General features: G+C 43.5%; 1 protein-coding gene across 1 annotated transcript in view; it reads right to left on the bottom strand.

The window, feature by feature from the left end:
- Nucleotides 1-8,022: 8,022 nt before the first annotated feature.
- PRKCA (protein kinase C alpha) overlaps nt 8,023-27,099 on the bottom strand; it is a 148,730-nt gene continuing 129,653 nt past the window's right edge. Inside the window, exons 12-18 of the mRNA XM_085304790.1 lie at nt 26,995-27,086; nt 25,635-25,697; nt 24,980-25,118; nt 21,488-21,568; nt 19,727-19,834; nt 17,267-17,407; nt 8,023-12,255 (exon numbers count right to left, since the gene is read on the bottom strand). Of these exons, the coding sequence (XP_085160916.1) occupies nt 12,091-12,255; nt 17,267-17,407; nt 19,727-19,834; nt 21,488-21,568; nt 24,980-25,118; nt 25,635-25,697; nt 26,995-27,086 (789 nt within the window). The 3' untranslated portion in view covers nt 8,023-12,090. The remainder of the gene's footprint in view (nt 12,256-17,266; nt 17,408-19,726; nt 19,835-21,487; nt 21,569-24,979; nt 25,119-25,634; nt 25,698-26,994; nt 27,087-27,099) is intronic.

Below are 27,099 nucleotides of genomic sequence, written 5' to 3' on the forward strand. Positions count from 1 at the left end.
GGGAACAGGGATTCAAGCTTAGGCCCAGACTAACAGAAATGACTCTAGCTGCTCTCGCTGGGCTGCTAACGGCAGCGGTGGAGCAGCGAGGCACCGCTCACCGCTGCGTCCAGTAGCAGGGTGCGCTAGTGCACAGCCATGTCCCAGCCATTAATTAAAGGCAAAACGAGCATGTCCTGGTATACGGAGCTGGCCACGGCCTCCTGGAGACCTGGCAGGTTTTAACTTGCATAAGGAGAAACAAACATCTTTCAGCAGAAATCAAAAACTGGGTTTTGAACCTTTTATTTAATGCAATGGATAAAGACACTTTCTGCAGTAGGAAAGTAGGTACCTGAGAGCTGCCAGAATACCAAAAAAAAGAGCGGCCACGATAAACCTCACGTAGCAGGGATCTTCCGTGAGCGTCCCTTAYGGCCGTGGGGCTCCGCTGCCCCGAGCCCGGGCCGCTCTCCCGGACGCCTGGAGCACCGCTGCGCTTCCTGTGCCCAGCAGCCCAGGCGCCCGAGGCGAAAACTAGGCAAGGGGCTTTCCCAGGTAGAGCAGGTCTCCGGCGGCCGTGGGACGGCTGCTGAAAGGAGGGCGCAGAGCGGGCAGCGACGTGCTGTACCTTGAGGAGCCCTTGTGGTGCTGCGTAGCAGAAGACACGAGGGCAGAAAGGTGGGGGATTTAAATGGACACGAAGCTGTTATTTCTGATAACCAGTTCTGACCGCAGTGCAGATTACCCAGGTGTGGTAACGCTCATGCCTCGGAGGGCCAATCTGCTCCTCCTTACAAGTGTTTAATTCACGCGGGTGACATCCCGAGGGAACCCTTTTCCCGGTCTGCTTTTCTGGGCCAGCAAAGGTAACCTTGAAGGCACTTAGGACATTACACAGTGAACGTGCCTGCTCCTGCTGACCTGACCAACATACCAATGGGCCACAGCACTTGTAGGCAACCACAGGTCTGCCTCCCCCTGCTCCCGCTCCCTCTCGTTTGCTCTCTGATGAAGTATTGAGAGGGCGAATCTGCCCCGCGAACACGTGGTGGGAYGGCATGGGCCACGCAGCACCCCGGCCCCGGGTCTCCCACGCCRCCGCTGCGCCCAGTGGCCACTTCCCCAAGACGTTGCTGCAGCCAACTTTAAGGCCAACTTTAACTTCAGCACCAGGATGTGAGAAGCCCTTTGGTCATAGGAAGGCAAAGTCTGTACCAGCAGCAGGGATCCTARTATAGCGCGTGCAGGTAGATGGAATGAACTGGCAAAGGAACGATGAAGCTCCTGCAACTCGTGTGGGAGGTGACTGATGCTCCATGCTGGATGCCTCGGCACTAGCTATTTTTTGACATTTTGTAGGCAGCGTGGCAGGGGTAAGGCTTGAGGAGCAGCCGGAGCCCGGAGGCGGTGAGCTGCAGCCGGCGTGCCGGGTGGGGGGGACGTGCTGCCTGCGGGGCTCTTCGAGGCCACCAAAGCCGGGGCTGCCCTGGTGCAGCTGCAGCTCCCCGGGGCAGCTCACGAAGGCTGCAAAACACCCAAGCGGAAACACCAGCCACTCTCACTTCTTGCGGGATGTTCCCCACTCCCACCTTGCACGATCACTAAATTAAAGCGATTAACTTCCGTGAGCTGCTGGGTCCTGAAGCAAAGCCCAGTCTGTTATTTCTCTTTGCACATCACTGCCTGCAGCCACTGCTCAGTGAACAGCCCCCTGGTAGCGGCTCAGGAGGAAGTGCAAGGAGAGGTGCAACATTATTTTTATCTCTGCACCCACATGCTGTGCGAAAGCTTCAAAAAAAAAAAAAAAAAAAGTGCAAAGCCTTTCATAGACAGCCTCCCTGAAAGCCTCTGACTCACAGAATAACAAAAGCGCACGTGTGAACGGAAGTTATATACTTTATTTAAGATAAAACACACTCTGTGATCGTATGCGTTCTAAATTGGGCTAATGAAAGCCGAGGAAACGCCAATTAAGGATTTCTGCCCTGGCAGCTCACTTAATTGCTTCGTTCAGCTTGTGAAAGCTGCGCCCCGCTGCTGGGCGCATACGGCCCGTGCAGCCCCACGCAGGACAGCGGGGAGCTTTGGAAGCGGATTAAATGCCCGAGACCAACATGCGAGTGGGCAGGGCCCTGCCACGAGAAGAAACCAACAGCAGAGGCTGGCATGAAGGTTGCTCTCACTGCTACCGTTTTCATGCTGAAATGAATTCAACAGGGAGGGCTGGGAACCCGGGTTTGGGCTCGTCGCCCTTCGCAGGCTCCCCCGGCACCCGCCCAGGCCCGCGCCAGCACCACTTTGGGCTGTGGCTGCTGCCCGAGAAACAGGCTGCTTGCAGCATGAGAAATGACTCCGGCCACRGCAATCAGATTTGAAAGGTCATGTTTTGGAGAGCAGTTTAGATGACATTAATTATTAAAGCTTCATAACGCTTGTGTTGAGCGTAATAGTTTTCCATGTGATTTATACAGCACTGAAATTCATTACCAATCTTTTAATGATGTTAGGTTCAATGAGGCACAAAAATGCTAAATGGCTTATCCCAAAAGGCCTCGGAAGAGATCCAAGGGGCCTCGGGATGTTCTCATCGCTGGCCCGAGCTCTTTCCTTCCTTCTGCCCTTGCACTTGTTGCCTGTAGCTTTTGTAAACATTTCTGATGGATTTTTCCTGAAATCTCACCTAATCAGTGTCTCAGGCATGGTTACACTTGTATGAGAAGCAAATCCTTCCTATTAAAAGAAGACTGTTTCCAGAGGTGTCACTGAAAACGTTGAAGCTTTAATGAAGGTGAATATAGCTTGAGGTGTGTTTTATATGGAGCAGGATGTCCACCTGCCCTGGGCACTGCTTTTTATCAAGTGCTCTGCATAGAGGAGTGAAGTAAAGAGGGTTGGATCAAAGCTGAAAGAAAAATAACACAGATGTGGACCAAACTTTGGTTTATATGCTGAGAAACAACTGGTTTGTGCCCTGGCTGGCCCAAATACCAATGATTCCTGTAGCCAGCATGCAAGTGGCAAGGTAGAGAATAAAATAGGTTTACTAATAAGGATAGTGCCTGGAAAACAGGCATCCACGTGCAAATCCCACAGCTGCAATGCTGCTACAAACCCTTGGAAATCTGCACCCCAAGCCCCGAGCGTCTCTGCTCACCTGCCTCGGGACGCAGCTTTATAACGCGCGGAGAAGGTCGAGGCCGGGGGAGAAAACTGTAATRTGGGTGAGGATAAAACCGTCGATCTCGCAGAAGCGACGGCCACTGAAAATCCCTGCTATTTCCCGGCAGCTCAGGCGCGGCCTCCTTGGTGGGGAGTGCGGGGGCCATGGGCCGGGGCCGGCAACCCCGAGCCGCTTTTGCCTCTGCATCTCCATCTCGCAGCCCAGATTTGTGCCAGTTTGCTAGGATTTTTTTAGCAGACTCTTCTTTTTCTTTTCCTGTGCAGCCTGATGCGGGAAGCATCAGCTGGTGTGCACAGCCTGCAAAAACCCACCTCCTTTCAAAAATAGTTTTAATGAGAAATTTGCAGTAAACCAGAGACTTGCTGTAAGTACAGCCCATCTGTCCTTCACTGTAAGCGGCGGAGACCGGCCCTCCGCTGCGTGTTGTAAGGTACAGCCACTCCTGTCAAATACCCTAAATGACACTAAAAAGACCACCGCCAGCACAGCAAACAGCCGGACTTCCATTTTCTTCTCAGCTGAAATTTTGTTTGCTTCCAGCTGAGCTTTCGTGCTGTGAGAGGGGGKCTGATCCTGCGGAGGGGAGTAAAATTCGCGGCGGGCATGCGAGCTGCGCAGCCCAGGCGGCAGGAACAGAGCCGGGTGATGTTTGCCTGCCTTGTCAGGTGAGAATAGGATTTAAAACACTTCTGAGCAACTTTCATCCTGTTTCTTTCTTTCTTTTTTTTCCCCCTCGGCTATTGCACTTAAAATTGTTTTGGGATTTTTTTTCTTTTATTTCCCCCTTCATCAGCCTGTGCGACAACATCTCCCTTAGGTGGCACGTCGGGAGCTGAGTCAGGGACCAGCAAGGACCGCTGGAAGCGGCAGCTGGTGTCTGGCACTCATCCCGCCAGCGAAAGCGGCAGATCCCTGGGGACGGTGTTGACTCACTTCCCCAAGAGAGCTGCCGTATTTTATCCTTCTCCTTTGGGAAAAYCGGGAAAGAAAGCAAAAAACCTGGTCCTGGCGGGTAACTGCGGTGGGCCCAGGCTCGGAGCTGGCTCTTCTCCCCGTTGGCTCCCCCCATTTCTCTGGGTTTCGTCGCGCTTTGGGGAAGGAGGCAGTTTTGTGACGCCGCCAGGGGAGACGTCCCCCGGTGGAGGCTTTCCTGCTCTGCCCCCCGGCCGATTTGCAGAAATCCTCCTCCCRCGGGACCCTGATGCTGAGACTGCAAACAGGTCATCTCCTGAGCCCGCCAAAACACCCGCACGGCCCCAGCCGAACAGCACGYGGCAGCCCCAAAACGCTGCCTCGTGCAGCCAGTCCTTTGGGCAAATTTAGCCAGATTTTTCTGCAAATTATAATAACCCAAGTAATGAATTTGCATGAAATTCAGTATGTTATGGAGAGCAGCAGAAAAAGAATGCATCTGTCCAGATGTCACAATATTTGTGCATTGCTTTCAGTGTTTTGAAAATAGATCTACAGCAGGCAAAACAGGGACACGGCATCCCTTGCTAGGGGAGGTGCCCGGCCTTGGCCGCGGGCCCGGCGGGCGCCGTCCTCAGCTAGGAGCAATAAAACGGGTGTTTCAGGGCAAACCCCGGCCCCCGATCGTCCGTATTTATCATAAAGCACGGACGCGGCAGAGGGCAGAATGCAAAATCGGAAGATAAACTTCCCTGCTTGGAACCGCAAGCAGCTGAGCTTGCAAACCAAAGAAAAGGCCTTTGACGGAAACTGTTCCTCCAGCACAAAAACGGGGCCGGTCGGATGCTTTTGAAAAATTCTCTCCACGGTGCCTGAATTTCCTGGGCCCCCCAGCGCCGGCGCGGGCCCGGCCGGGCCCTCGGCCCTTCGCGGCGGCCGCGGGCCAAGTTTGATGCTCTCATCAAAACCTTTCTCTAAGAAAGATTTTGCCCGGGGAGCATTTTCCGGGGATGCTTCCACACCTAATTTTCTTTGTATGGTTACATTACTTGCGTAGTTTGCAGATTGATCTTACATACGGATCTTCTCCCCAGCTAAGTGTGTTTTTCTCTTGCTTTATCCATGGGAATTAGAAAATGTTACAGTTCCCCCTGTGAGCGGCTGGAACGAGGGAGCAGCGAGGTCGGGGGCCGAGCGGTCGCGGCGGCGAGCCCGGGAGCCGCAGGGCTGGGGCAGAAGCGCCGCCCCGTCGCTCCCGCTGCGGAGGGACGTTCCCAACGGCCGCGCCACGCTCCCACAAAGAAACGGTCGGTGTTTTTATTTGTGCACGCTTGCTTGGAAACTACAGTTAATATTTAACAAAAGCATTTCATGCAAACAAAGACTGAAGATATCAAGAATTGAGAGAAGGAACGATGCAGCAATGTATATACATCAGTCTTGCGCGCTGTATTTCCAATGTTTTTTTGAAAAGTGAATGACCTCTCCACATGATAAGAAAATAATGTTCTCCTCTTCATAAACTGCAGTCTTAAAGTCATATTCAAAAGTTTGAATGGGTTCAAGGTGGTATTACTCCGTGTTTGAGAATGGATTAAACCAACATAACATACAACAATTTTATTTGCTTCAGGTGCGTTCTGTATTATATGGCAAAATTGCATGTTTTAGGAATAGCACTAAAACTTTTTGAAAGAGTCAACAGTGCTTCACTTCCTCCGAGTGATTTTCCTTGCATTCATTCCAACAGCACCCGAAAGACTGCGTGAAACGCTTCGTGGGGAACAAGCCGCAGACTCGACCTGTGCGACCACCGCGAGAGCGTGCGTCCGCCCCGAGCCAGCGGCCTCCCTTCACTTCTGCGCGATCCGAAGATGCGCTGCTTAAAGGTGAGCACAAACTCACACGTTTTGCTGAACGGGAACGGACTCGGGCACGTTAATGTTTGCCGAAACGGGGCTGCCGGACGCTGGCTCCCGCAGCCTCGGCTCCGGCGAGGCAGCGAAGCGCACGCGGAGCTCGAAGCGTTCAGCGGCTCCGCTGGACTCCTTCAAAGGCCCAGACCAGCRCGCTCGCCCCTCCGGAAGGACCGAGCCGCAGCGCAACTGAAGTAGGTAACGCTGCCRCTGAGTAACTGCTGTACTGATTCAAACAGCTCACGGGAAGAGATTTGTAAAGATCAGCCCTACTCATACTTTTAATAAAATGTTTCTTTCCCCTATGTATGGCTATAAAGAGAACGTAACACCAGCTGCAGATTTTCCAATGTCCCCTGCAGGACGGGACGTACGTTTGGCCAGACCTGCCTCCCCTGGGGACCAGGGCTGCGGACGGCTGCACCCGCCGCCTGCTCGCGTGCCGCCTGCAGTCGGCAGCAGAAGGCCCCGCGCGCGGCGGCAGCAGCACCACGCTGCTCCTCGACAGCTCGACGTACTACCAGCTAGTCTGCAAGGCTTCCCTGTTAAAGCCAACTGGCGATCCAGTACTGGAATGGCAATGGAAGCAGGTTAGGGCCAATTACCAGTTTTTATTATTCTTACTCTTCCTGCACTTCACTGTTTGAAGTTATTAATAGTCTGTTGATTTTTTTGAGTCAACCAACTTCAACAGAAGAAAAAAAAAACATAGTTTCTGTGGTGATTTTCTGTTACACTTCAATTATGGTGTCACACACAAGCAAAAGAGAAGAAGAAGATATATGACACAGGAATAAGAGAAAACTGTCCACCAAATAAAATTGTCGTGGATGGACCAGCTGCATAAAGAGTATCACTTCTCCTTTAAAAGAAGTCAGTATAAACATTACTAAAACTCAGCTGTATTGACTTTATTTAGCTATAGAGAATCACACTCTACAAGAATCAGTCCTGCTAAGACTTCCATTTACATGGGGTTCCTCAACAGCACGTAGAAGTCTCAGTAACTGTAAAAGAGGGAAGAGCATCTGACCTCTACACACTTCTTTTACTACTTTGTAGCTCAGYGTCTGCCTACGGAACAGCACACCTAACACACTTCCTACAGCTGACACTCAGACTTACARAGAGACAAAACCTAAGGGTAATGACTAAAAAAACTGAAAATCACATTCAGTGTTTCCAGGAGGTCTGTGGCAGCTCAGAAAGCCTACTGTAAACTCAACACTCTAAGTATTCCTTCTACTAATATCAAAGAATTATTATTGGTTTTTCCAATGATTTTGTTTCATAAGGAGGATCTTCTTCCTCTGCTCACTGCATGCATCTCCTACATTTAACTGGAATTACAGCTGGATGCACTGAACGAGAAAACACATTTTGCAAGCACTGTAGTTCAATCCTGAACGTTGGACATGCTATCTTTCCTGCTAGAAAACAAGTTCCTCTCTCGCTTGCCCTTGTTAATTTTGCAAGAGCTCAGTGTTACGGAGTTGAATTCACCCTGAAAGACGGGACAGATAGCAAAAGCCCCAACTTTTATCTACGATGAGTTTCTTTTAAACTAACAGCTGATTTCCAAAACAACTTTCTTCAGATTGTAAAAGGAAATTCAATAAGGCTTTGGTAAAGTACAAAGGATCAGAGATCCACATCGCATTTCTCCTCTAAACTGGGTTAAGTTGGAGTATTTTATTATAGGAATGTGCTCTCTGCTCCTCATGCACGTGCAATCCCTGCTTAGAGCAAGGAGACGAGGCAGCAGGCGTCGGCCTGCACCGTAACCCCTGCTCACTTCCCGGCTCCCATGGCCCGCTGCGGCGACCCGATGGGGGATAAACGCTCCCAAAATCGTGCCCTGATAATGAATCACTGGACCTAGGAACCAGGTAAGTCTCCCTTAATTCCTGAAAACAGCGGGGAAGTTTTAAGTGGCCTTTAGGCCACTTATATGTGTCCACACACTGATACATATCCTTTGCAGGAAATGGACTCACTCCGTTAAAAGAAAGAAATTTCGGATTGCCCAGCTCACTTTGTAACGCAGCTGTCCTTTTATTTTAGCCTGGGAAACAGAACTTTCTCTCTACAAAGTGTGAGCAGTTTCTAACAAATCATGAAATGACACATCACTTTTATCTTAAAAACAACACAGCAAGTAGCTTAAAAGAAAAGCAGTATTGAAGAGTATTGGGGAGGTGGTTTTTAATTTGAGGGAAACCAGAACACTGTTTAATTCCATGAGATTTTAGGTTAGCTTTATGAATACAAAACTTTTTCTAAACAATTCAAATCCTACAGAAAACTAAACTTTTACCAAACTCTCCAAGTCCTSTGAGCATTTGTTTCCCCCCAACTCAGTTGGTACAAATGCACCGACACCTAAAATTTTTGGGCATCCTCTCTGCACTCTGATAGCTGCAGAGACGCCGGGTGCTCGGTTCTCCTTTGGAAGGGAACGGTGTGTACTCATGAGCCGAAAGCACCTCGGACTTGACCGTATGTGGGGTTGTACAAGACAGTTCCCCAAACTTTCACCCCAGCTTCAGTGTCAAACAATTTTCAACTTCACTTTTAGCAATCTTTGTAAAAATGCGGGTGTTAGGATTACTGTTGCTATTGAATAAAAGTGAAAGAAAAGCAGTTCTAATGCCTCCTTCTCTGTTAATAAATGTTCTCGAGGAAGCCGRATCTGTGAATAATCTTATATAAGTAATTCCTGTATTAAAAAATTACGAGCATGCTTGCTGGATACTTAAGGATTTACTTGCTACGATAAATTTCCGCACGATAAACAAACCACCAGTGCACTTTTGAGTTCTCTTTCAAGGGCTCTTGCAAGTGTCAGCAGTCACATGCAAGCTACTGCGTTAGGCAAACAGTAACGCAAACATTCAGTCCCATTTGACCTGTTTTATGCAATCTTGTCTTGTTCTCGCAGGATMAATGAGTTCACGGTACCTTTTAGTAAGCCTTACCTACACACCTACAGAAGACGTGAGATCCCAAGCACAGGAATTTGAGGTAACAACATGAAAGAGCAAATCCTGCTTCAACCTTAGAAAACCTGCAGAACACAGGTGCCTAAGAAACTACTTGTGGGAAGTAGCCATAAAACGAGCAGCTCAGTTCCGACGTCAGCCCAGCTCTTCAACCTTGGGCTCTGGTAGGAACAGTGTGGCCTGTCCCAGGTGTGTCAACACCAACCACCTAGAACTGGGCTTTGCTCTACAATTCCTATCTCCTCCTCAAAACCAGGGCGGTTCATGCTGCCTGCCGGCTTTCTCTCCTGCCTCTTTCGGGCTTGTTTTAGCTCTACCCCATACTTCTGAAACTCGTGCTCTGCTGCTTCTCCCTGTATYTTCCCTTTCAAAAGTGTCGTCTTCACTTCATTCTTAAAACACATTATAATGCCTGCTCCCAGTAGATTTACTTACTAACTTGAGAGCCCCTTATTTATTAAAAATCTGAGCCTAAGTCATCTGTTGAATCTATTATGTTCTATAGTGTGATACCCTGATATTCCTAAACTATGGCAGGCTAGTAATATTTAGAAAAAGGTAAAAAGTCATGAAATGCTGTACACGTCCACATGCTTTATGGTGAATATCCACAACTTTAAAGGTATATAATATACAAACAAGAAAATTAACCTCCAGACTTGGCTGATATTTGACACAGACTTTTTAAAAATTTTACCCCTAAAATTTTTTAAAATTTTGAGTTGTTTATTTAGGCAACAATCTGAGTATTTGTTTCTTGGTAAATGCCCCTTATAAGCAACTGTATTTTTCTCATGCCTTAGAACAGTCTATTTTATTCCTAGGAACCTGCATTAAGATCGGATCACTCTGACCCATGGAGATGCTCCTTTTGCAGAGCCGTGGCTGCAACAGGACTATCACTGGGAGAAAGTCAGATTTCCGGAGTGTTGCAAATAACAGGTCCTATGCACCAAAAATATGGCTTCTGAAGGCGCTGCAGGTGCAAAAGCACTGCACAGTCACCGTGGGCATCCAACAGCAGCTCACCCAAAGGCAGTGGCAGTCCCCCTGCGGCCACGGAGGTCGCTCCCGTCAGCCAGGGCTGTTCTCGCGACTGCAGCTTCGCAGGACGGGACCTTTCTAACAGGATCTTTGGCACAGGTTAGAGGTTTTATTATAACAAAAGATTAGAAAGTTGCCCCTCCCTCCTGGTTACAGATTCTAGTACAAATTTAAGTCTTTTATGGCAAATATCTTACTTTGAATATGTTTACATGCTGGAAAAATTGTAATCAGTCTGCATGCAGCAATAGAGGCGTCATGCTTCCGGCATTGCCATGCACATCTGACAGACAAAAAGTGCCCATGGCTGCTAACATTAGCAAGGCAGAAGGGAAAGAGAAGGAAAATGCACTGACTACTATTTTACATGCTGTAACAAAACCAAAATATGCACAAAAATATTTACTGGTATTTGAATTMGTATCTTCTGGTAAGTCGTAAGAGGAAGTATCAAATTTTTTTAAACTAAGTGATAGCAGAGGAAAAGACTGCATTGATTACAGTGTTCATCATTGCAAATAAAGCATATTTCCTTCTCTGTAAGCAATAAGCAGATGTGAAATGATAGCCTGATTGAAACTTGTATAAAACCTGCAGGTAGCAATTATTGTTTAAAAGTAGATCTACATTAAAAAAAAACAATTATACCATAAGCCATTAACAATATCCAAGAACTAAAATAAAAAACAATAGCAATGAAACATTTAGCTAAACCTAAATTATAATGTCATTTAGAACAAGAACTTTCACAAATAAAGCTCAATTTGTTTTATAAAATTTTTATAATACTCTTTATGCTTGATACGATTACGTCAATAATATAGATCTTCTTATTAACCCTTATTATTAAGAGTTATTACTAAACATGCAAAATTCATTGCATGAAGCATATGTAAAATGTATTAAATTCCCTTCTACCAATAAAACAATTGTTAGGTGCTGCTTCTTTCAGGCTTCATTATTCAACAGCCCCAAGTGTTCTAAATTAAGATAGATTATTTTAGGACTAATTCTCAMCCGATATGCATGAGTTATTCTGGAGAAATCAGGAAGTCACTTGGGGCTGCACTTTTGTTAATTTACTATATRTAATGCCTTCTTTTGTTTACTGCTCTATATTGCAGCCTATAAATAAAACCATGTAAATAAGATTTAAGGGTTTACAGCTTTGTTTTACATTCCAGGTTAACAAATTTCATAGTAAAATATTGGTATTAGTAGAACTGGCTAACAGTAAACTTGAGGAGTGGTGTAAATTAAATTAACTGAACAAAAAATGGCACCCTGGATCACACAATAATCTCATGGAGATTAAAATTCACAAAAATATTATTATAATTATTACTATTATTATTATTAAAGACAGAATTTCACCCTTGAGTTTATCACATGCTACTTAGCATAGATCCTCCTGATCTGGCCACTGCTGAAGTTAGTTTAAATTTGGTGTTGCTTACAGGATTAGGTGTTGCCTCATGGGCTACCTTGATTTTATTCCCCTTCACCACCACTTCCCCCCACCAGCTTGTTCCTGTCATATTTTTAAGCAACTGTTTTCAATGATTTTTTGCAATGCCCAGTGATGACTCCATTGTGGTTGCTTGTGCTCTTGCTCTCTTGAAGTCCCCGGGAAGACCAGGAGGAGGAGCGCTCCCTCCGGGCCCTGTGCTCCTATCTCATGGCATCTGCGTTTGGGGACTAAATATTCAAGGTGGTGGCTTTTCTAGATCAATATTAGACTATTTCTAACATAGCAGAGTGGAAAAGGGAGCAAAAGCTTAGTGGAAGTTACAAAAATATATAACGTACCAAAAAAGGGTAAACTTTAGACAAGTCAGTGGTAACTTCTAGCAGAATAAATGGGCACTGTATACTACTTTATCTCCTGTTAATGTAACATCTCAGTTGCAAAGCCAAAATCCTGAATTAGTGACCTATCCCCCATCTTAGGCTTCTTAACCCCACAATTTTCAGGCCCAAATGGAATCAACAAGGCAAAGGCCTAAAAATTCTAGGGTTATGGACCGTTCCCCCTTGTTCCTGTTTTGCTGTTTCACGCTACATTTTGTAAAAGGGGGTGTACAAACTGGGGGTTGACATAAGAGAATCCTTCAAAATCCGTTTGGTCTATGTTAGCAATGACCAGTTGATCCGGAGGGGTTAACACTGGCTGTCCTCGCGTGAAGAATTTATCGAAGTTCTCAGCACCTTTGCCACACTGTAAGAAAAAAAGAGAGAAAAAAAAGCAATACATCAGCAGTTTGATCTTTTGGAAAATTCTCAGCATAAATATAAGATTGTCYCACATGTTTTATGAGTAGTTAGAATACAATTTTCTTTTCTGAGATTTTAACAAAGAAAAGTCAAGCAAACACAGAAATTCTAATGTTTGAATTCTGATGAAAAGCAGAGTTGGAATATCTTCGATCAGCTTGAGGTGAGGAGGTAAAGAGGCTTAGATGTTCAGAACTCCTGAGATAAAGAGATGAGACAATGTTTTTATGGACATGTATTGGCAAGAGATACTTTATCTGTCAAACTGCTTGATCCTTCTTAAAACCTTACAGTGCAAAATTAACTTTATGGTTAACTTTATTTCCTTCACAATCTGCAGAAAGCTTAACAAAATTCATTTATAGGCTTTGATTCTTCACTGTATTAACCTATGCATCTCCTGTTAATCCATAAACTTTAGCAGAGCTACACTGRCCTAACATTGATGTAGGAGAGCAATGAGACAGATCTGACTAATGGAAATATTTTGTGTACTAAAAATACAAGCTAAAGTTGAATATAATGCATGGAAAATTATGAACAGTTTTACATATATGTGTATGTGCGCAAGTATGTGGGTATATAATCATTATTACTGAAATTATAACAGTGAATTTTCAAATCAAATACTTAGTTCCTTGGGATGTTTATTCCAAATCACAGTTCAGTCCCACGCAAAATGAAGCGAAACAAAATCAAGTTGCGTCGGGTACAGAAAAGCTGGGTCTCCTCGCAGACAACATCAGCGTAAGAAGTCGTAAACACGGAYGGACAGTTTCATAGGGTTGGAGCGGAGGCATCTGGACAGACCGACTCTCTGGAGAAAGCCAGGCACAGGGAGGCGGAGCGCAGCGCTCGGCACGCCTGCAGAGCCCTGCGGGAGCAGGGATTCACGGGCAGGCGCGGGCACGGCCGCCTGCCGCCCTCTGCACGTTATCCCAGGGGCCAACGGCGGCGTCTGCGATCCCTGCTCTAACCTCCGGGCCACCACGCGCTCTCCCTGAGGTCAGCCACCTCCATACAATGCTAAGGAAGTTACTTTCTTCCCCTTTGCCCAGGAACTAAATCACCAACTTTCCAGCAAGCCCCAGCTGCCTAGCCAGGGAGAAACTCGGGGCAGGGAATGCATCCTGGTAACGGGTCCACGATACAGCGCGTGCTATCACTGGTTTCCTTCTTTCTTGTCTAAGAGAAGAGACGTCATCTCCTGAAGCCCAGCTGAGAAGCGTGGTTATGTACGCAGCTACACACTGAACACAATTCAATCAGAATGTAAAACAGAAGAAATCAGGTTTGCAAGAGGGATAGTTTTGAGTAATGCAGAAAACAYTTGAAAGGCAGCGAAGTATGATTAGAGGCAAGTAAAAAAAGGATGAAGGTGGGAGCAGAACRAAATTATCTTGGGTAGAAAGATTACCTATTTGGGAAAAAATGGACATTGAATGTTAGAGAGRGGTCTGAAGGAAAAATCTGCTAATTTCAAAACTATCTAGTACAACAGATCATAGAACAAAGYGTGTATGATAAATACTGTGAATGCTTCTTCCCATTGTATGTGACTCCTCTCTGTCCATCTCTAAAGGATAGCTGCACTGTTGAATATTTATGTTAGTGAACAGGTCTGCAATCAGATTTAAAGGGCAATTTTTCAGTACACTACTAGCTTCAGACTAGATAGTCTGATGATAAGGATAGAAGATAGCTCACACAAAAGGCCAATATTAGCACTGATTTTTCAGAACTGATCTAACACGAACAAAAACTGGGGATTTATAGGAGAAAAACGGAAAGGGGCCATTAAGGGAATTCAAGCGGTGAGATGTGTGTAGCTCATATGCTATCTTAAAAACAGCTCAGTTAAACTTTCCAGTCTTCTTGCAAAGCACTGGCGTATTCTGCMCTTGGACATGCCATCCAGTCTGAGCCACAATGAACTTCTGCTGCTTTAGGCACAACTTGTTTTATACTTCAGATGAAAAACGCATGCTCAGGTCTGCGACCGCAGCGCTCACAAAAGGCCGCGTGCTCAGTCTTGGAAAGCACAAGCAGAGGGACACTTCAACGGGTTAAAGGCTAATGTTAGTTTGCTTTCGTCACCCAGGGTGCTCACCGAATACCTTGCTGCCCACTGAAGCCAATCCAAATCTCTGGAGAACAAGAACGGACAGAGTTGAACTTTGACACAGGGTAAAACTTCATCACTTGAATGAAAGTTGATGCACCTCCAAATTAACACTCAAATTTGTCTGGAGGCAATACAGTCAATTCAAAGCAGCAACAAAAGGGGTATTTTTACTGGGAAGACATTTTACTAAAACGGTGTTTTACAAATGTATCTCATGCTTCCATAAAATTATGCCTGGCTGTTTTTTCCAGCAAGYAGAAGCTCCTCAGATGAGCCATATATTAAAACTGCAGTTCCTGACTCCTTTAGATCCCACTATTGCTTAGAGCAGTAGAGCTGAAAATTAGCTTGTGTGAAATATAGTGATTTTTTTGTTTGAATGTAATCCTTTATCAATAATTTTGCATCTTCAATTACGTATTTTTCTTCATTTTAAAGTTGTTATTGTGAGTGTTGATGCAGTAGTAAAGCAGAATTGAAAATATATGACTCATACAACTCTTACATTCACAAATATGAGTAAAATGAACTTTCTACCAAGATAAGCAATCAGCTTATCACAGCTAGAGCCTGTGAAATGTCAATCTGGAAGGGAACAGGTTATTTATAGAGCGTTTGTGCTTTATTCATTATGAAAAATGTGTCTCAGATTGTGAACTTTTAAGCAAATTGTATACAAATTGCTTTTAATAGTTTATTCTGCAATGTCCTTATTAGGATGCTGCTGCTTGGCCAATACAGTGTATGTACTTAGCACCTTCTGTGCATCAAGCCAAATACTGTGGTGTGCAATTGCACAGTGTAAGGCCAAACACCATCTTTAACTCAATAATGTTACTTGTGACTGCAAATACAGTTTTGCAAGTATTTCCACACTAAAAATCTGAAATGAATTATTTAACTGTTTTTTTATAGCATGTAAGATACCCCACTACACTGGCTCTATACCACAGAGGGTAACTTTGAGTAAAATTTTCCGTATCTATCTTAGGTGTTCAGATGCTCCTAAGATTAATAAAGCATTTGAGATAGTTAAACCTAGGTGAAAGCTAAGGAACTTAGATACCTAATGCTTAAGTCCACTGGGACTTAAGGATTAGTCCTGCAGCAACATACTCTTTAGAGCAGATGCATCTAGCAAGGTTTTCTGAAAGAAAACAAAACAAACTCCATAACTATGTCCACCTCTACAAATAGATTACGGTTCTTGTGCTTTTTGCTTTCTAAAATCAATAGAAACAGAATCAGCAATCACAATACGTTGCTAAACTAGTTACAAAAGGGTATAAAAATATCAGACTTGGATTTTAAATGATTTTTGTTTGAGAAAGTTAGGCTTCATGTGAATGCTTGGACTCCCTGTGTATATTCTATTAGCAGCCTGTATAAACACAACAAATCACGAACAACCACAGCGAACCAGCGCAGCTGTTCTGCATAGAGGCCATAATGTGCAATCAAAGGTGTTATGATGGATCCAGGCTATATTTCAAGCTTTTAGTGTCTGCATGCTGATGTTACTTTTAAGCACTCAGTTCTTTAAATAATAACATTTACAGCTGAGAAGGTAGATGTGCTTTACTGTCGGCTTTAATTTTGCCACAAAAGGCATGTAATGGAAAATTTTACATAAAACATTGTTTAAAGAAGTGCAACTCTCCTGATTGACAGCTCTTGGGCCAGCTGAGGTAGCACTACTCTCTCTTTTTTTATGTATTTACACGGTCTTGTGCACAAAATTCATAGCATATGAGAAGGCTGAGTTTCAGCAGCACAAAACACTCTTCTTGGTACACAACTCCCCTCTTGTTGATGTGAACAAGAGTCATCTGTGCACAAAAAGAGATGAATATATTCTGCCATTGGGTAGTGTCCTCCCTCTGTTCATTAATTTGCAATTCCACACTACCATGTCTGCACTGATAAATAGTCAGTGCACAGACCAGTGACTCTACACCTGCAACATCGCAGCTTCGCAGCTGAAACAATGCAAGCGTTATAGCAGAAAGATTCAATGCTAGGGCATAACAATTTACTGCTGCTCCTGAAAACTTTTGTTCTTGTATCCAATATTTTTCTTTGCATGTCCACAAAGTATGGAACATGCTGAAAGAAACTCTGTATCAACAAGGACAGYTCTTCAAATTATATTATACAAGCAGTTCTTGCAGGAAAGGCATCTTTTCCCTTATCTGGCTTTCTAAAATATTCCTATGGATATGTATGTGCAAAACAGTAATAAACATTAAAAACAAATCAGATTGAATTGCAGGAGGTTTAACTGCCGCTACAGGAAACTGTTTCTATCTTTTCTTTGAAAAYGGATGGAGAAAAAAATCTGTATTTTTTCCTGCAAGTTCAGCAGATTTGGGTTTTCACTCTAAGATGGGAAATACAAACTTGTGCAGTGTAGTCCACCACGAAGGAAATCTAGCCTAATAATTTAAATAGCGTTAGTCATCTACTAAAGGTAGATGACATCTACACTGTGCAGAGGAGACAGCTGGGAACTTAATTTGTTATGTGCCTGAGGTGGTTGATGGGAATATGCCACTCTTCCCCGCGTTCAGCCTCTCAGGCAGCGCATCGATGTACAGGCAGGAGGCACAACGCAGTGAGACATCTTGACAAGGAGCAAACGACCCTGGGTTACGCTACACGTTGCAAAAGCATTAACGGATTTATGGACTGGCTTGCTATAACCAAAAYGCCTAATTTCAGAAGTGTCCCGGATCTGCAGCACCACCAAACCAGCTTTAATCTCACCCCACGGAAAAGCACGACAGCAGACAACACATTTAGCCAGGGGAATATTTTGCACCTCACTTACCACTTTAGGCTTGAAAGGTGGCTGAATCTCTCTGTTTTCCAGCTTTTCCCAGTCAATTCTCCTGAAGAAAGCATGCTCCCTGATGTCCCTTTCCCCTTCAAGGCCACAGCCAAGGCGTTTTGCAGGATGTTTAGTCATTAGCTATCAAGGAAGAAAACACCAAATGAGTAAACGTAAAGCTGCAGTGACAGCGTGACAGACCTTGCCACAGATTGCAGAGTTAATGTTCCTCTCCTTGAGATGCAAATTGGTAATAAAAATGTTATGAAAAGCTAAAATTATTTTTTTTTTAAGACTAATTTTACTGTCTGATCACTGCATGTCAGCAGCAAAAGTAGAGGCTGCACCGTGGAAGTTTTCTCTTGGGCAAAGGCTAGCAACGTCCAGTGCTGGTCGGTGGACGCTGGGCTCATCCTGGTTCGCTGCAGATCCACTCCTGCATTTCACCTTTGGTCTCCCAGTTCAGTCTTACACATCTCCAGAACAGCTTCTGCCCTGCCTCTACAATCAATTAAACTTAATAAATTCCATTACACTAAAGTTGTATGAAGTACACCCTTCCTTTAATCTTTCTGGGCATGTTCAGGACATCTCATTACAGAGCCTGCAATTTCTTGGCACCAAGCTGACAATATCTAATCTGCGTTTCCTCTCTCGCATTCTTAATGCCATCACGGTCAGTACTAAACCCAGCTGCATAGACAAAGCACATTTGGAGAAAAAAAAAAGCAGCATCTGCACTGCATACTTTGAAGCTCCCTAATTAGCAAGCTCCTCAGAGTATCGGCTGTCAATTGATATATGCATTAGGAACTGAGCAATGTAGCCTTCAGCTCTCAGTTCCAGTATTATGGGGACTTTTTAAAGCTCTTTTATATGTTACATAAGATTAATACGATGTTAGGAGTGATACCTTAAAACATCTTTTTAGAACCTCAGCTGTACAGCTTTAGTCGCTTAGCCACCCTCCAAATGTTCATTTGATCACATTCCAAGTTTGAAACGAAAACAGAAAAGATCTCTAAGCATAATTCAGGAGTAGACCGTGCACTGGGATAGGACCACATCAGTCTTCAATTTAATAACAACTCTGGCTATTTTTGTTAACATTTCTAAAACACTTGCTTTGACAGCAGGTGATGGAGGAAAATATGAATAATGATTCTAGCAGTATTAACCGCGCTCCAAATTTACTGCACTTGCTGCGTGAATCAGGGCAACAGCAGTGTCCAGGAGCCACCTCCGTGTCAGCAACGCAGGGGCGCGATACGCCCGCCCCGGGCTGCTGCGTGGCCGCCGGCTCCCGGTGTCAGAAGCAGCCGAGCCGCGTGCTCACCCTGGTGCAGTTCGGGTGCAACGCTGACCGAAGTTTGGAGTTACTTTGTTAGATTAATGCAGACCTCAAATGTGTTATATCGCAGAGACTTGACCCTACAGCTGGTGGCGCAACGCAGTTACAACTGTCTGAACTCCCCGTGTGCAACGTGCCAGCAGAAGAGTCCCAGCAGCAGAGAGGAGCACAGAGCAGGGCAATTAGATCAGGCTCAAACTCTGGATACACCGCTTGTGTATAAACTGTTTGAATATATGGTTTTCACAACAAACATACAATCTATGTGTATTTTAGAAAAACATAACATGTTTAGTTTTTGTTGGCCAGAACCAGCAGGTCTACATTAGGTTACACTCCAAACTTAGAGTAGTCTTGTATTCTCTTGGTCTAAACAGCTTTTTCTTGATGATTTTGCCTTAAAGGATTAATACCAGATTATGCACAATACTTCCTATATAGTTGCAAGTGAAAGGAAGAAAGTAAACGCCAAGTTAATTGACATTGTAAGCACACTGGTATTTTCTCACCCTAAGACATCAAAGTAAGACTTTATAGATCGTATTTTGGAAAAGCTGCAGAACTGAGACGCTCCAGGGATTCATATGGAGTATGAATTCTTTTTTTTTCTGAGCTAATCCTCTGAAATCAAATCTATTCTTTTCCTTGAAAAAAAATTAACTTAGAACCAGAGATGAACTTTAGGTCACACAGGTTGTAACTGGGTGAGAACTTCCCCATAATTTCCTTGTGTTTATGTTAAAGATTATCACAYAGCTTCATCTTTGCCTACATTATAAAATGATTCTTACTAAGTTTTTAACCTGCTACCATGATTAGGCACACAGACACGGCTCTTGTCCAGTATCCAGAGTGCTGAGAAATCTCATCACACCATCACCCTGCTTCCAAATTCCGCTTTGGATTTGGCAGCCTCTGATTCTGCCACTTGTTCTTACCATAGAACAAGCATGCAAAGAGGGAACAGCTGAATACTTACCTGTGACACCGAATGATGACTGTCATATCACAATATAGCTTAACAGAGCCTGACAGAAGACGCACCTAGAAATACTGTCTGATTTATATTGCTGAAAAGAAACCCTGTGATGAAAAACCATTTTTCTCACCCCCTTGCAGATAGAGACAGCTTCTTTGGACAGTGATTTTGGGTAGGAAACGTTATGCTCCATTATGGACTGGAAAAGTTCATCTTCATCTTCTCCATCAAATGGAGGCTGTTAAAAAATAAATTGCAGGTGAATTATTATTATTATTCTTTAATTCTCCACTTTTTATGAAATGGCATGATGACACTTTGGCCATCTTGGGTCAGAGCAAATGCCTGTCTAGCCCAGCAACCTGCCTCCAGCAGCAGTCAATCACGGATGCCCACGGAGACGGGAACGCAGCAGTGGGACCTGCCCCCTACTCCAGCCAATGCCAAATTTCCAGCCACCTGCAGCTTGCTGGTGTTAGTTCAGTGTTCAGCAGTCTTTGACAGAAACTAAGGAGTAAAATCCACTTCTGCCCTCCCCATGGCAGCCAGGTTAATGAAAAGTGGGCAGGATTATCTTTAATGAGTTTATGATATTTTTTAACCGGTGTTTGAAGTTACTGTGCACCAGGCAGCCAAATATACTTTAAATGGTGCAGTCTGGGCACTGTCACTTCTAATGACCCTGTGTTAAGGTACAGCCATTCCCCATGTCATGTGTTTTGTAAGACGTGGCTGTGGACACTGCTTCTGGGAGGGCRAGACAGTGTCACCAGGAAGGGCTGCGCTTCGCCTTTAAACACAGGAGATGGGCAGAGTGCCCCAGGACATCGCCTGCGGGACCTGCTTAAGTCTCAGCTACCGGTAAATCTTGTTTTTGCAAAAGCGCTCAGATGCCTAGTATTTGCAGCACACACTGTAAATTTTAACAACTTCACTTGCTGAAAATCTTTAAAAAGTCTACCTCAATTTAGTAGGGAAACTGTTATACAAATTTGTTAAAAACGTATTTTTTAAGCTTAGGAAATGCACGCTTCTAGCTAACACTCACTAAATACCACTTGCATAAATCTTTTTCAATTCAAGACAGTAAAGAATTCCTTAAAGTTGTTTTTTTTCCCTTCCACTTAGCGCAATACAGCRTTGTTTTTCTATTTCAGTGACTCGGAGAGCAGCATCTCATTAACCATGCAGAAAAAGGGGTCTGTAACTAAGTGTATTTCAAGTGGTGAGACCCATACTTTACCCCTAGGACACACATTACAAAAAGTGTATTCCTGCGATTTAACTGCAATGGGGAGTATATAAACAGTCTTCTTATATCCTGTGGTTTCACACAGCTGAACGGTGTTTCTTCCATTTGACATGCATTTTCCTCTTAAAGTGTCTCCCATTCAATTTTGAAGATGGCTATTTATAATATTATTTCAGGACAAAGAAACCACACTCAAAGGCAGTGCCTGATTGTGTGGGAGCACTATAAAGAACTTATAACCTAAATATATCCGCCGTGGAGTACGCAGAGATAGTATTAGCAGAGAAGGCCACAAGCTTGTCCCCTAAGGCTGTGACGCTTCAGCAGGCTTTCTGTGGCTGGCTTTCCGCAGGGGATGCAGAAGGGCCCACGGACGAGCTCGGCAGATCCCCCTGGGGAACCCGAGCAGCGGGGCACGCTGCAGGTGGGTGGAGGATGGACCTCCCGACAGAGGAGTCGACCTCAGCACGGGGCAAGGACTCGCAGTAGAGGCCATTAGGCCACCAGCAGTCTTGAATATGAGCAAAAGCAGCTTGTATTTGATGTTGGAAGAAATGGGGAAGGTGAGATAATCCCAGTGCTGGGCYCTGAGACAGAGTACGTTCTGCAAGACAGGAGCAGCAATACTGTGGCTCTTACCTGACCAGCTAACATCTCATAGAGCAGTACTCCATACGCCCACCAATCCACCGACTTCCCATAGGGCTGGTAAGCGATAATCTGGGTAATCACAAAAAAACAATGTTAACTGAGATCCAGTCTTGTGACACATTAGATAAATACTGACCKACAAACATATTTGCTTGCAAAGGGCCAGAAAGCCAATATTGTAATCCTCGCTCCAGCTGATCGCTGACTGAATGTCAATGAGGTTTCTGCACTCTGCGCAGGACACTTCTCGGAGTTTTATGGGGGGGTTTGCAAAGCACATGCAGCTCACTGGGGTTACTAACTGGATGTGTAGCAGAGGAGTACTCAGCTTCCATGGGTTTCAGTGGGAGTTGGCAGGTTTGCAAATGAAAGTACTGATCAACCTGCATCTTTTGGTACCCAAGTACATTGGGAAATTTGGCTCTTAGGAAATCTAGGGATGTGCATTTGAAGGCAAACAAGGGAATGCTGCAGCGCAGTGTAGAAGACAAGACAAAAACTTTAACCATTTATGTCAAAACTTCAAACCATGAGGCTCACTTAATTTAGAAATCATCAATAATTAAGAGTTCAAGTGCTTTTCAATATTTATATTTTTGTCCTACTCTGAAAGGAATCAAAATTTAAGAGAAGAGCAAACCCTGAAAATCTTAGTTCTATTTTCCCAAGCTGTATTACTAAGATACTCTTAGTATGAAACCAGACACCAATTACACTGAAAAGAAAGGGGTTTCTGCTGTTCAGACTAATGGAAAYGTCAAGTATTTTGCATCCCCTGGGTTCACGCCTGGCTCAAATAGAAGCACAAACCGAATGCTGCCATGATGAGGGGCTGCACGTGCAACCAGCCTGCGAGTCCATCAGACAACTGCCTTTTTCATCTCCTTTTGCGTTTCAGATGCCYCACTTTGCCCACCTATAACTGTATTTTTAGAGCTCTGCCTTGCCGGATTCTGCAGATTTGAGCGATCAGGAAGAGCTCAGAGGAGCTTCCAGCCAACCTGGCAGAGCAATKCTGATTGCTTCTTCTCTTTTTTCTTTTTTGCCCCCCAGGAAGGCACAGTTAAAAGCAGGACACAGAGATTAATACTAGCAATTTGTAGGAAAGTTTAGCTCATTGCAGCTTGCAGCTGGTAGCCGGTTGGGATGACAGGATTATATCCCAGAGGCAAGAGACAAAGTCCTTTGTGAGCCTCTCTTATGTCTACTGAAAAAGTTAAAACACAGTTATTAAAAGAAATAAATTTAACTGGCAGAAGAAACAGTCAAAAGTGCACTTCCCAAACCTCTGCAATATCTACCGCCGCCCATAATCGTGGCAGTTGTAAGGTTAGGACCTAAGGCTTTGAGGAGACTGCATGGAGGAGAAGGGGAAAGGAGTTTTTAATYTGAATTCTCCCGACATTCAGTGTTTGCGCTGTCGCGAGCTGCTGCTGGTGGGGTTTGGTCCTGTGCCGYGGGAGCAGCCTGCGCTGGTAGATTCACTGCCCAGGAGCCCTCCGGGCATCCAGCCCCTCCGTCTCCCTCGACTGGCCAGGGAGATACAGAGCATCAATCCATTTCAAGGACATAGTACCACTCGGACCGTAAATGTTTATGTTCAAGTTCAGCGCTGTTCTAGATCCCTTACTCAAAATTAGCTCCTTTACCTGCCCCCAGCAGGGAACTCTGCGGTGCAAGCGCTTCCTCATTACAACCTGTTACAGATTCTGGCCCACAAAAACACGCGAATGCTCCTGCAGGCAAAACGTGCTCCTTGCTTTGAAGTTTATCATACAACCTAATTTAGCAATTTGTCAATCACAGTAATGTCTTCAGAAACTAAAGCAAATCAGCTATCTAAATAAAAGAAAATCTGTTTGTAAGATAATATAAATAAAGTCTAAAAGGTTTTATTTCTTTACATGAAATTTCCAAATAAAATGAAATAAATCATTCCAATACTGACCCACATTGATCATTCTGAGCATTGAGCACACATTCTTGGATGTTAATTGGCAAAAGCCTACTGCCACAGAAAGGTCACTTTTTAATTTGTCATAATGGCCTCATTTATGTTTTGACAGGGAAAAATTCAATATTGCTCTGGGTGTTCTCATATCCTGTTGCAAGCAACTGCAATTTGTGAAAAACACAGGTTCCTTTAATACACAGTATTTCATTCTGGAAAGCACAAACTAGCAGCTGAAAAAAAATGTATTTTTCATTCCAGTTTCACAGAGATGACAAAATTCGCCTCAGACACTAATTTGCTTGTCCATGTATAAATCTCCTATATTCCAACAAGCATTTGGTTCCAGCCAGAAACGTTCTAGGCAGAGACGCCTCTCGCCCAGCGCTCAGCCTGTCTCCGATCAGCATCCAGCCCCTTGCACCCAAGTGGCAGCCAAGCAAGTCAAGACTCCAGAAAGCCTGGTATGCTCAGAGACCAGATTTAAATCCTCATATATTTGAATCATTGCCAGATGACCACATGTGCTTGCTTTTCATGTTTTATACCTAAACTACTGAAATACAAAATATAAATCACATCTAGTCAAAAAATCCTAACTCTACACTCATKTTTATCACAGTGATTTCAAGATAACTTTTTTCATAATCAAACATACATTTTGCACACAATTGTTTTGAATGTTATTTTCGTGTGAAATTTTCCTGACTTGAATTAATGTGGAGCCCTAACYGGTATGAGAAGCAAGACACTGATTGAGGAGTTACTTTTTTGGAATTAGTAAGTCACAGAAAGCTTAGGTGAAATCATGGATCTGTTAAGTTCTGATCTTATATCTTAGTTTAAKCTTTCAGTGACTGGAGCTTTCATAGGATGAAAAGCAGTAGCTCACGAAAACTGTGCATCGTTTCTAAGGTACGGCCTGGTAAAGACTTAAGGACTTAAGTAGTTCTGCAGGGAAGCTGCTGAAAAACTTCAAGGCCTCATTAGTCCCTTCTGARAAGCAATGACAGACTTGCAATCCCCTGAAAATTCTGCACAATCCCGTATATRTATATATGCRCATACACGTATATACAGCTGCGTGAACCCACGGAGAGATGCATTAAAGAAGCTACRTTTCCTCCCAATAACCAGTATCTTTGCTGACCCCATCAACACCTGTTAACTCTCTCCGACTCCACAAATTAAAGCACAAAGCCTTGTACATTAATGCTTCCAGGCTATAATTTTGAAATCACAAGGTGGTGATCCTTTTTATTTAGTTTTTGGCCAGTAAGAACAAAACTTTACAATTTGATTTCATAAAAATAGTTTTTCAAACAACTAGTTATTCTTTAAAATAGAGCAGTATTACTGATAATACTGTATTAATTCACAAATGTATTTACTACACCTGTCGAAGTATAAACGGTACTGTTCACGAAGCATCCACGTTTACAACTATCAAAATTTCGTGGGGGCATGAAACATGTATTGACAATTTTCATCTGAGAGACTGTAAGGTTCTTGAAAAGGTCCAYATTTACCTCTGGTGCAATGTAGTCTGGAGTGCCACAGAAGGTCCTGGTTGTTACTCCATCTAACATATGTTCTTTGCACATTCCAAAATCAGCAATTTTAATGTGTCCTTCTGAATCCAACATCACATTATCTAATTTCAGATCTCTACGAAGAATCACAGTAATTTAATGTTAACGTTTAGGATCAAGCAGGGCCAACTYGGCTCCTTCTGAGTGTCGGTGAGGAATCTGGGCACCTCTTGGTGGGGACGCACAAGCACTGCAGCCTGCAGGCACCTCCCTGCAGCCACGGCAGTACATAAGAATGACCACAAGCCCTGAAACTGGAGAATTAATGAAGAAGAGATGGTGGTATATGAACATAAGCACACTGACATCGAGACGCTGAACACGTATAAATATAAAAAGTGATGCGCGAATGCACACGATAATGTTTTACAATTGCAGGAGCTTTCAGCTGAGTGTGGCAGAGCATGGACACCAGGAGAGCAGCTCAGTAAAGCAGCGGACTTCGTACAGCGCATCAACAATAATACTACACAAAGAAATGACAACTGCTTTTTAGAAAATGTTTTTATAAATGCTCTGAAAAGTCAAACAGATTTATCCTTTTAAGACTTTAAAAATAGTTTAGTAATGATCTGCATCAGATTATACTCACCTATAAATAATTCCTCTATTATGGAGAAAGAATAGCCCAACTGAGATCTCAGCTGCATAGAACCTGTATGAAAAAAATAACCATTGTTTTTCTTATTACTTCATGATTTTCCACTAACAAAATATGTTGGGAATGCATCGTGGCAAAGAACGGTAACATTGGAGTATAAAATTTACATTATAGACAGATTGCACAAATGACACCTTACTTCAATTTGACTTTACCAGACACATTAAATTTAGAGTATTTGATGATAAAATAATGCATAAAAATTGGTAATTCCTTCCTAGATCAGAAAAACCTTGGTGCAGCTGGAGCATAGCAGTTTATTGCACTGATCTGATTGTGGCTGGATAGGTCATTATCTTTAATCACATATCAATACTGATTTCATGATTCAGCTCAATTTACATTGCAATTCATATGGTATTAAATCATTTATAGAAATAGTATTCCTTTATACAGTCTGTTAATGGATTAATTACATAAACCTAATTGAAATGATTACCTTATAAAATATAATTGTTGGATGTAGTTAAAGGATATATAATATTGATGGATGTTTGAAGCCAGTTACTGGGGAGCTGTGCAAATTATAAGCAAGAAGATTATTTAAAGACACAATTAATTTCTAGTTTAACGTAAGGAAAAGGAGAGCTTAGCTCTGAAACGGGATCAGAGCTGTTGGTGAATGCGTGCTCTGCAATATGTGCCATGGGCGGGAGCTGTCACAGAACATCTTAGTTGTCAATGGATCTGTGGCAAGTTACACTGGCTAGTTATCAAAAGTGTTTGCACACAYGGCTAGTTTTTATTTAGTACTTGCTAAAATTTTATTTTACATCACAAATATTTAGTTAGAAGCCCTCTCATTTAAACAAGCTGTATATGATAATAAAGGAAAATACRAAATTATTTTATCTCGTATAAACAATTTATATTGTAATGTTGTCTATTTCTACTGCCTTTCCCTGTAACGTTACTTCAGATTGAAATGTTCTACTCACTTTTCTTATATTCACTTTAAAAAGCAATACAAGAACATCAAATAACACTTTAAAATTCCTCTGCCCTTGTTTACATTTTTATCACCTTTAAAGTTGTATTGCATAAATTTGTTCTTGCTGTATTTTTTTAACAAAAAGCTTACCTTTGTCGTATGTTTGTAAACAATGTTTTCAAAATAAATGTCAGCCTTTAGTTCTTAAAAAAAAAAACCACAACCAGAAAAAGTCAGCCTGGACTTCCCTTCTAACCTAGGAAGATTCTACTAGTTAGTGTGATCAAGAAATCTAACCCTCTTCCTGTGTAAGACTAACATGACATGACATGACTTAAATAGATTAACGTGAACACTCACACTGCTTGTGGCTCCTTGAATTTTCCTACTTGCTGAATGTGATACATGAGATCACCACCATTCACATACTCCATAACAAAATACAGACGGTCCTAAGAGAGAGCA

The sequence above is a fragment of the Rhea americana genome, unplaced genomic scaffold, assembly GCF_003343005.1.
Source record: "Rhea americana isolate MKP2758 unplaced genomic scaffold, rheAme1 scaffold_21, whole genome shotgun sequence".
Taxonomy (NCBI): Eukaryota; Metazoa; Chordata; class Aves; order Rheiformes; family Rheidae; genus Rhea; species Rhea americana.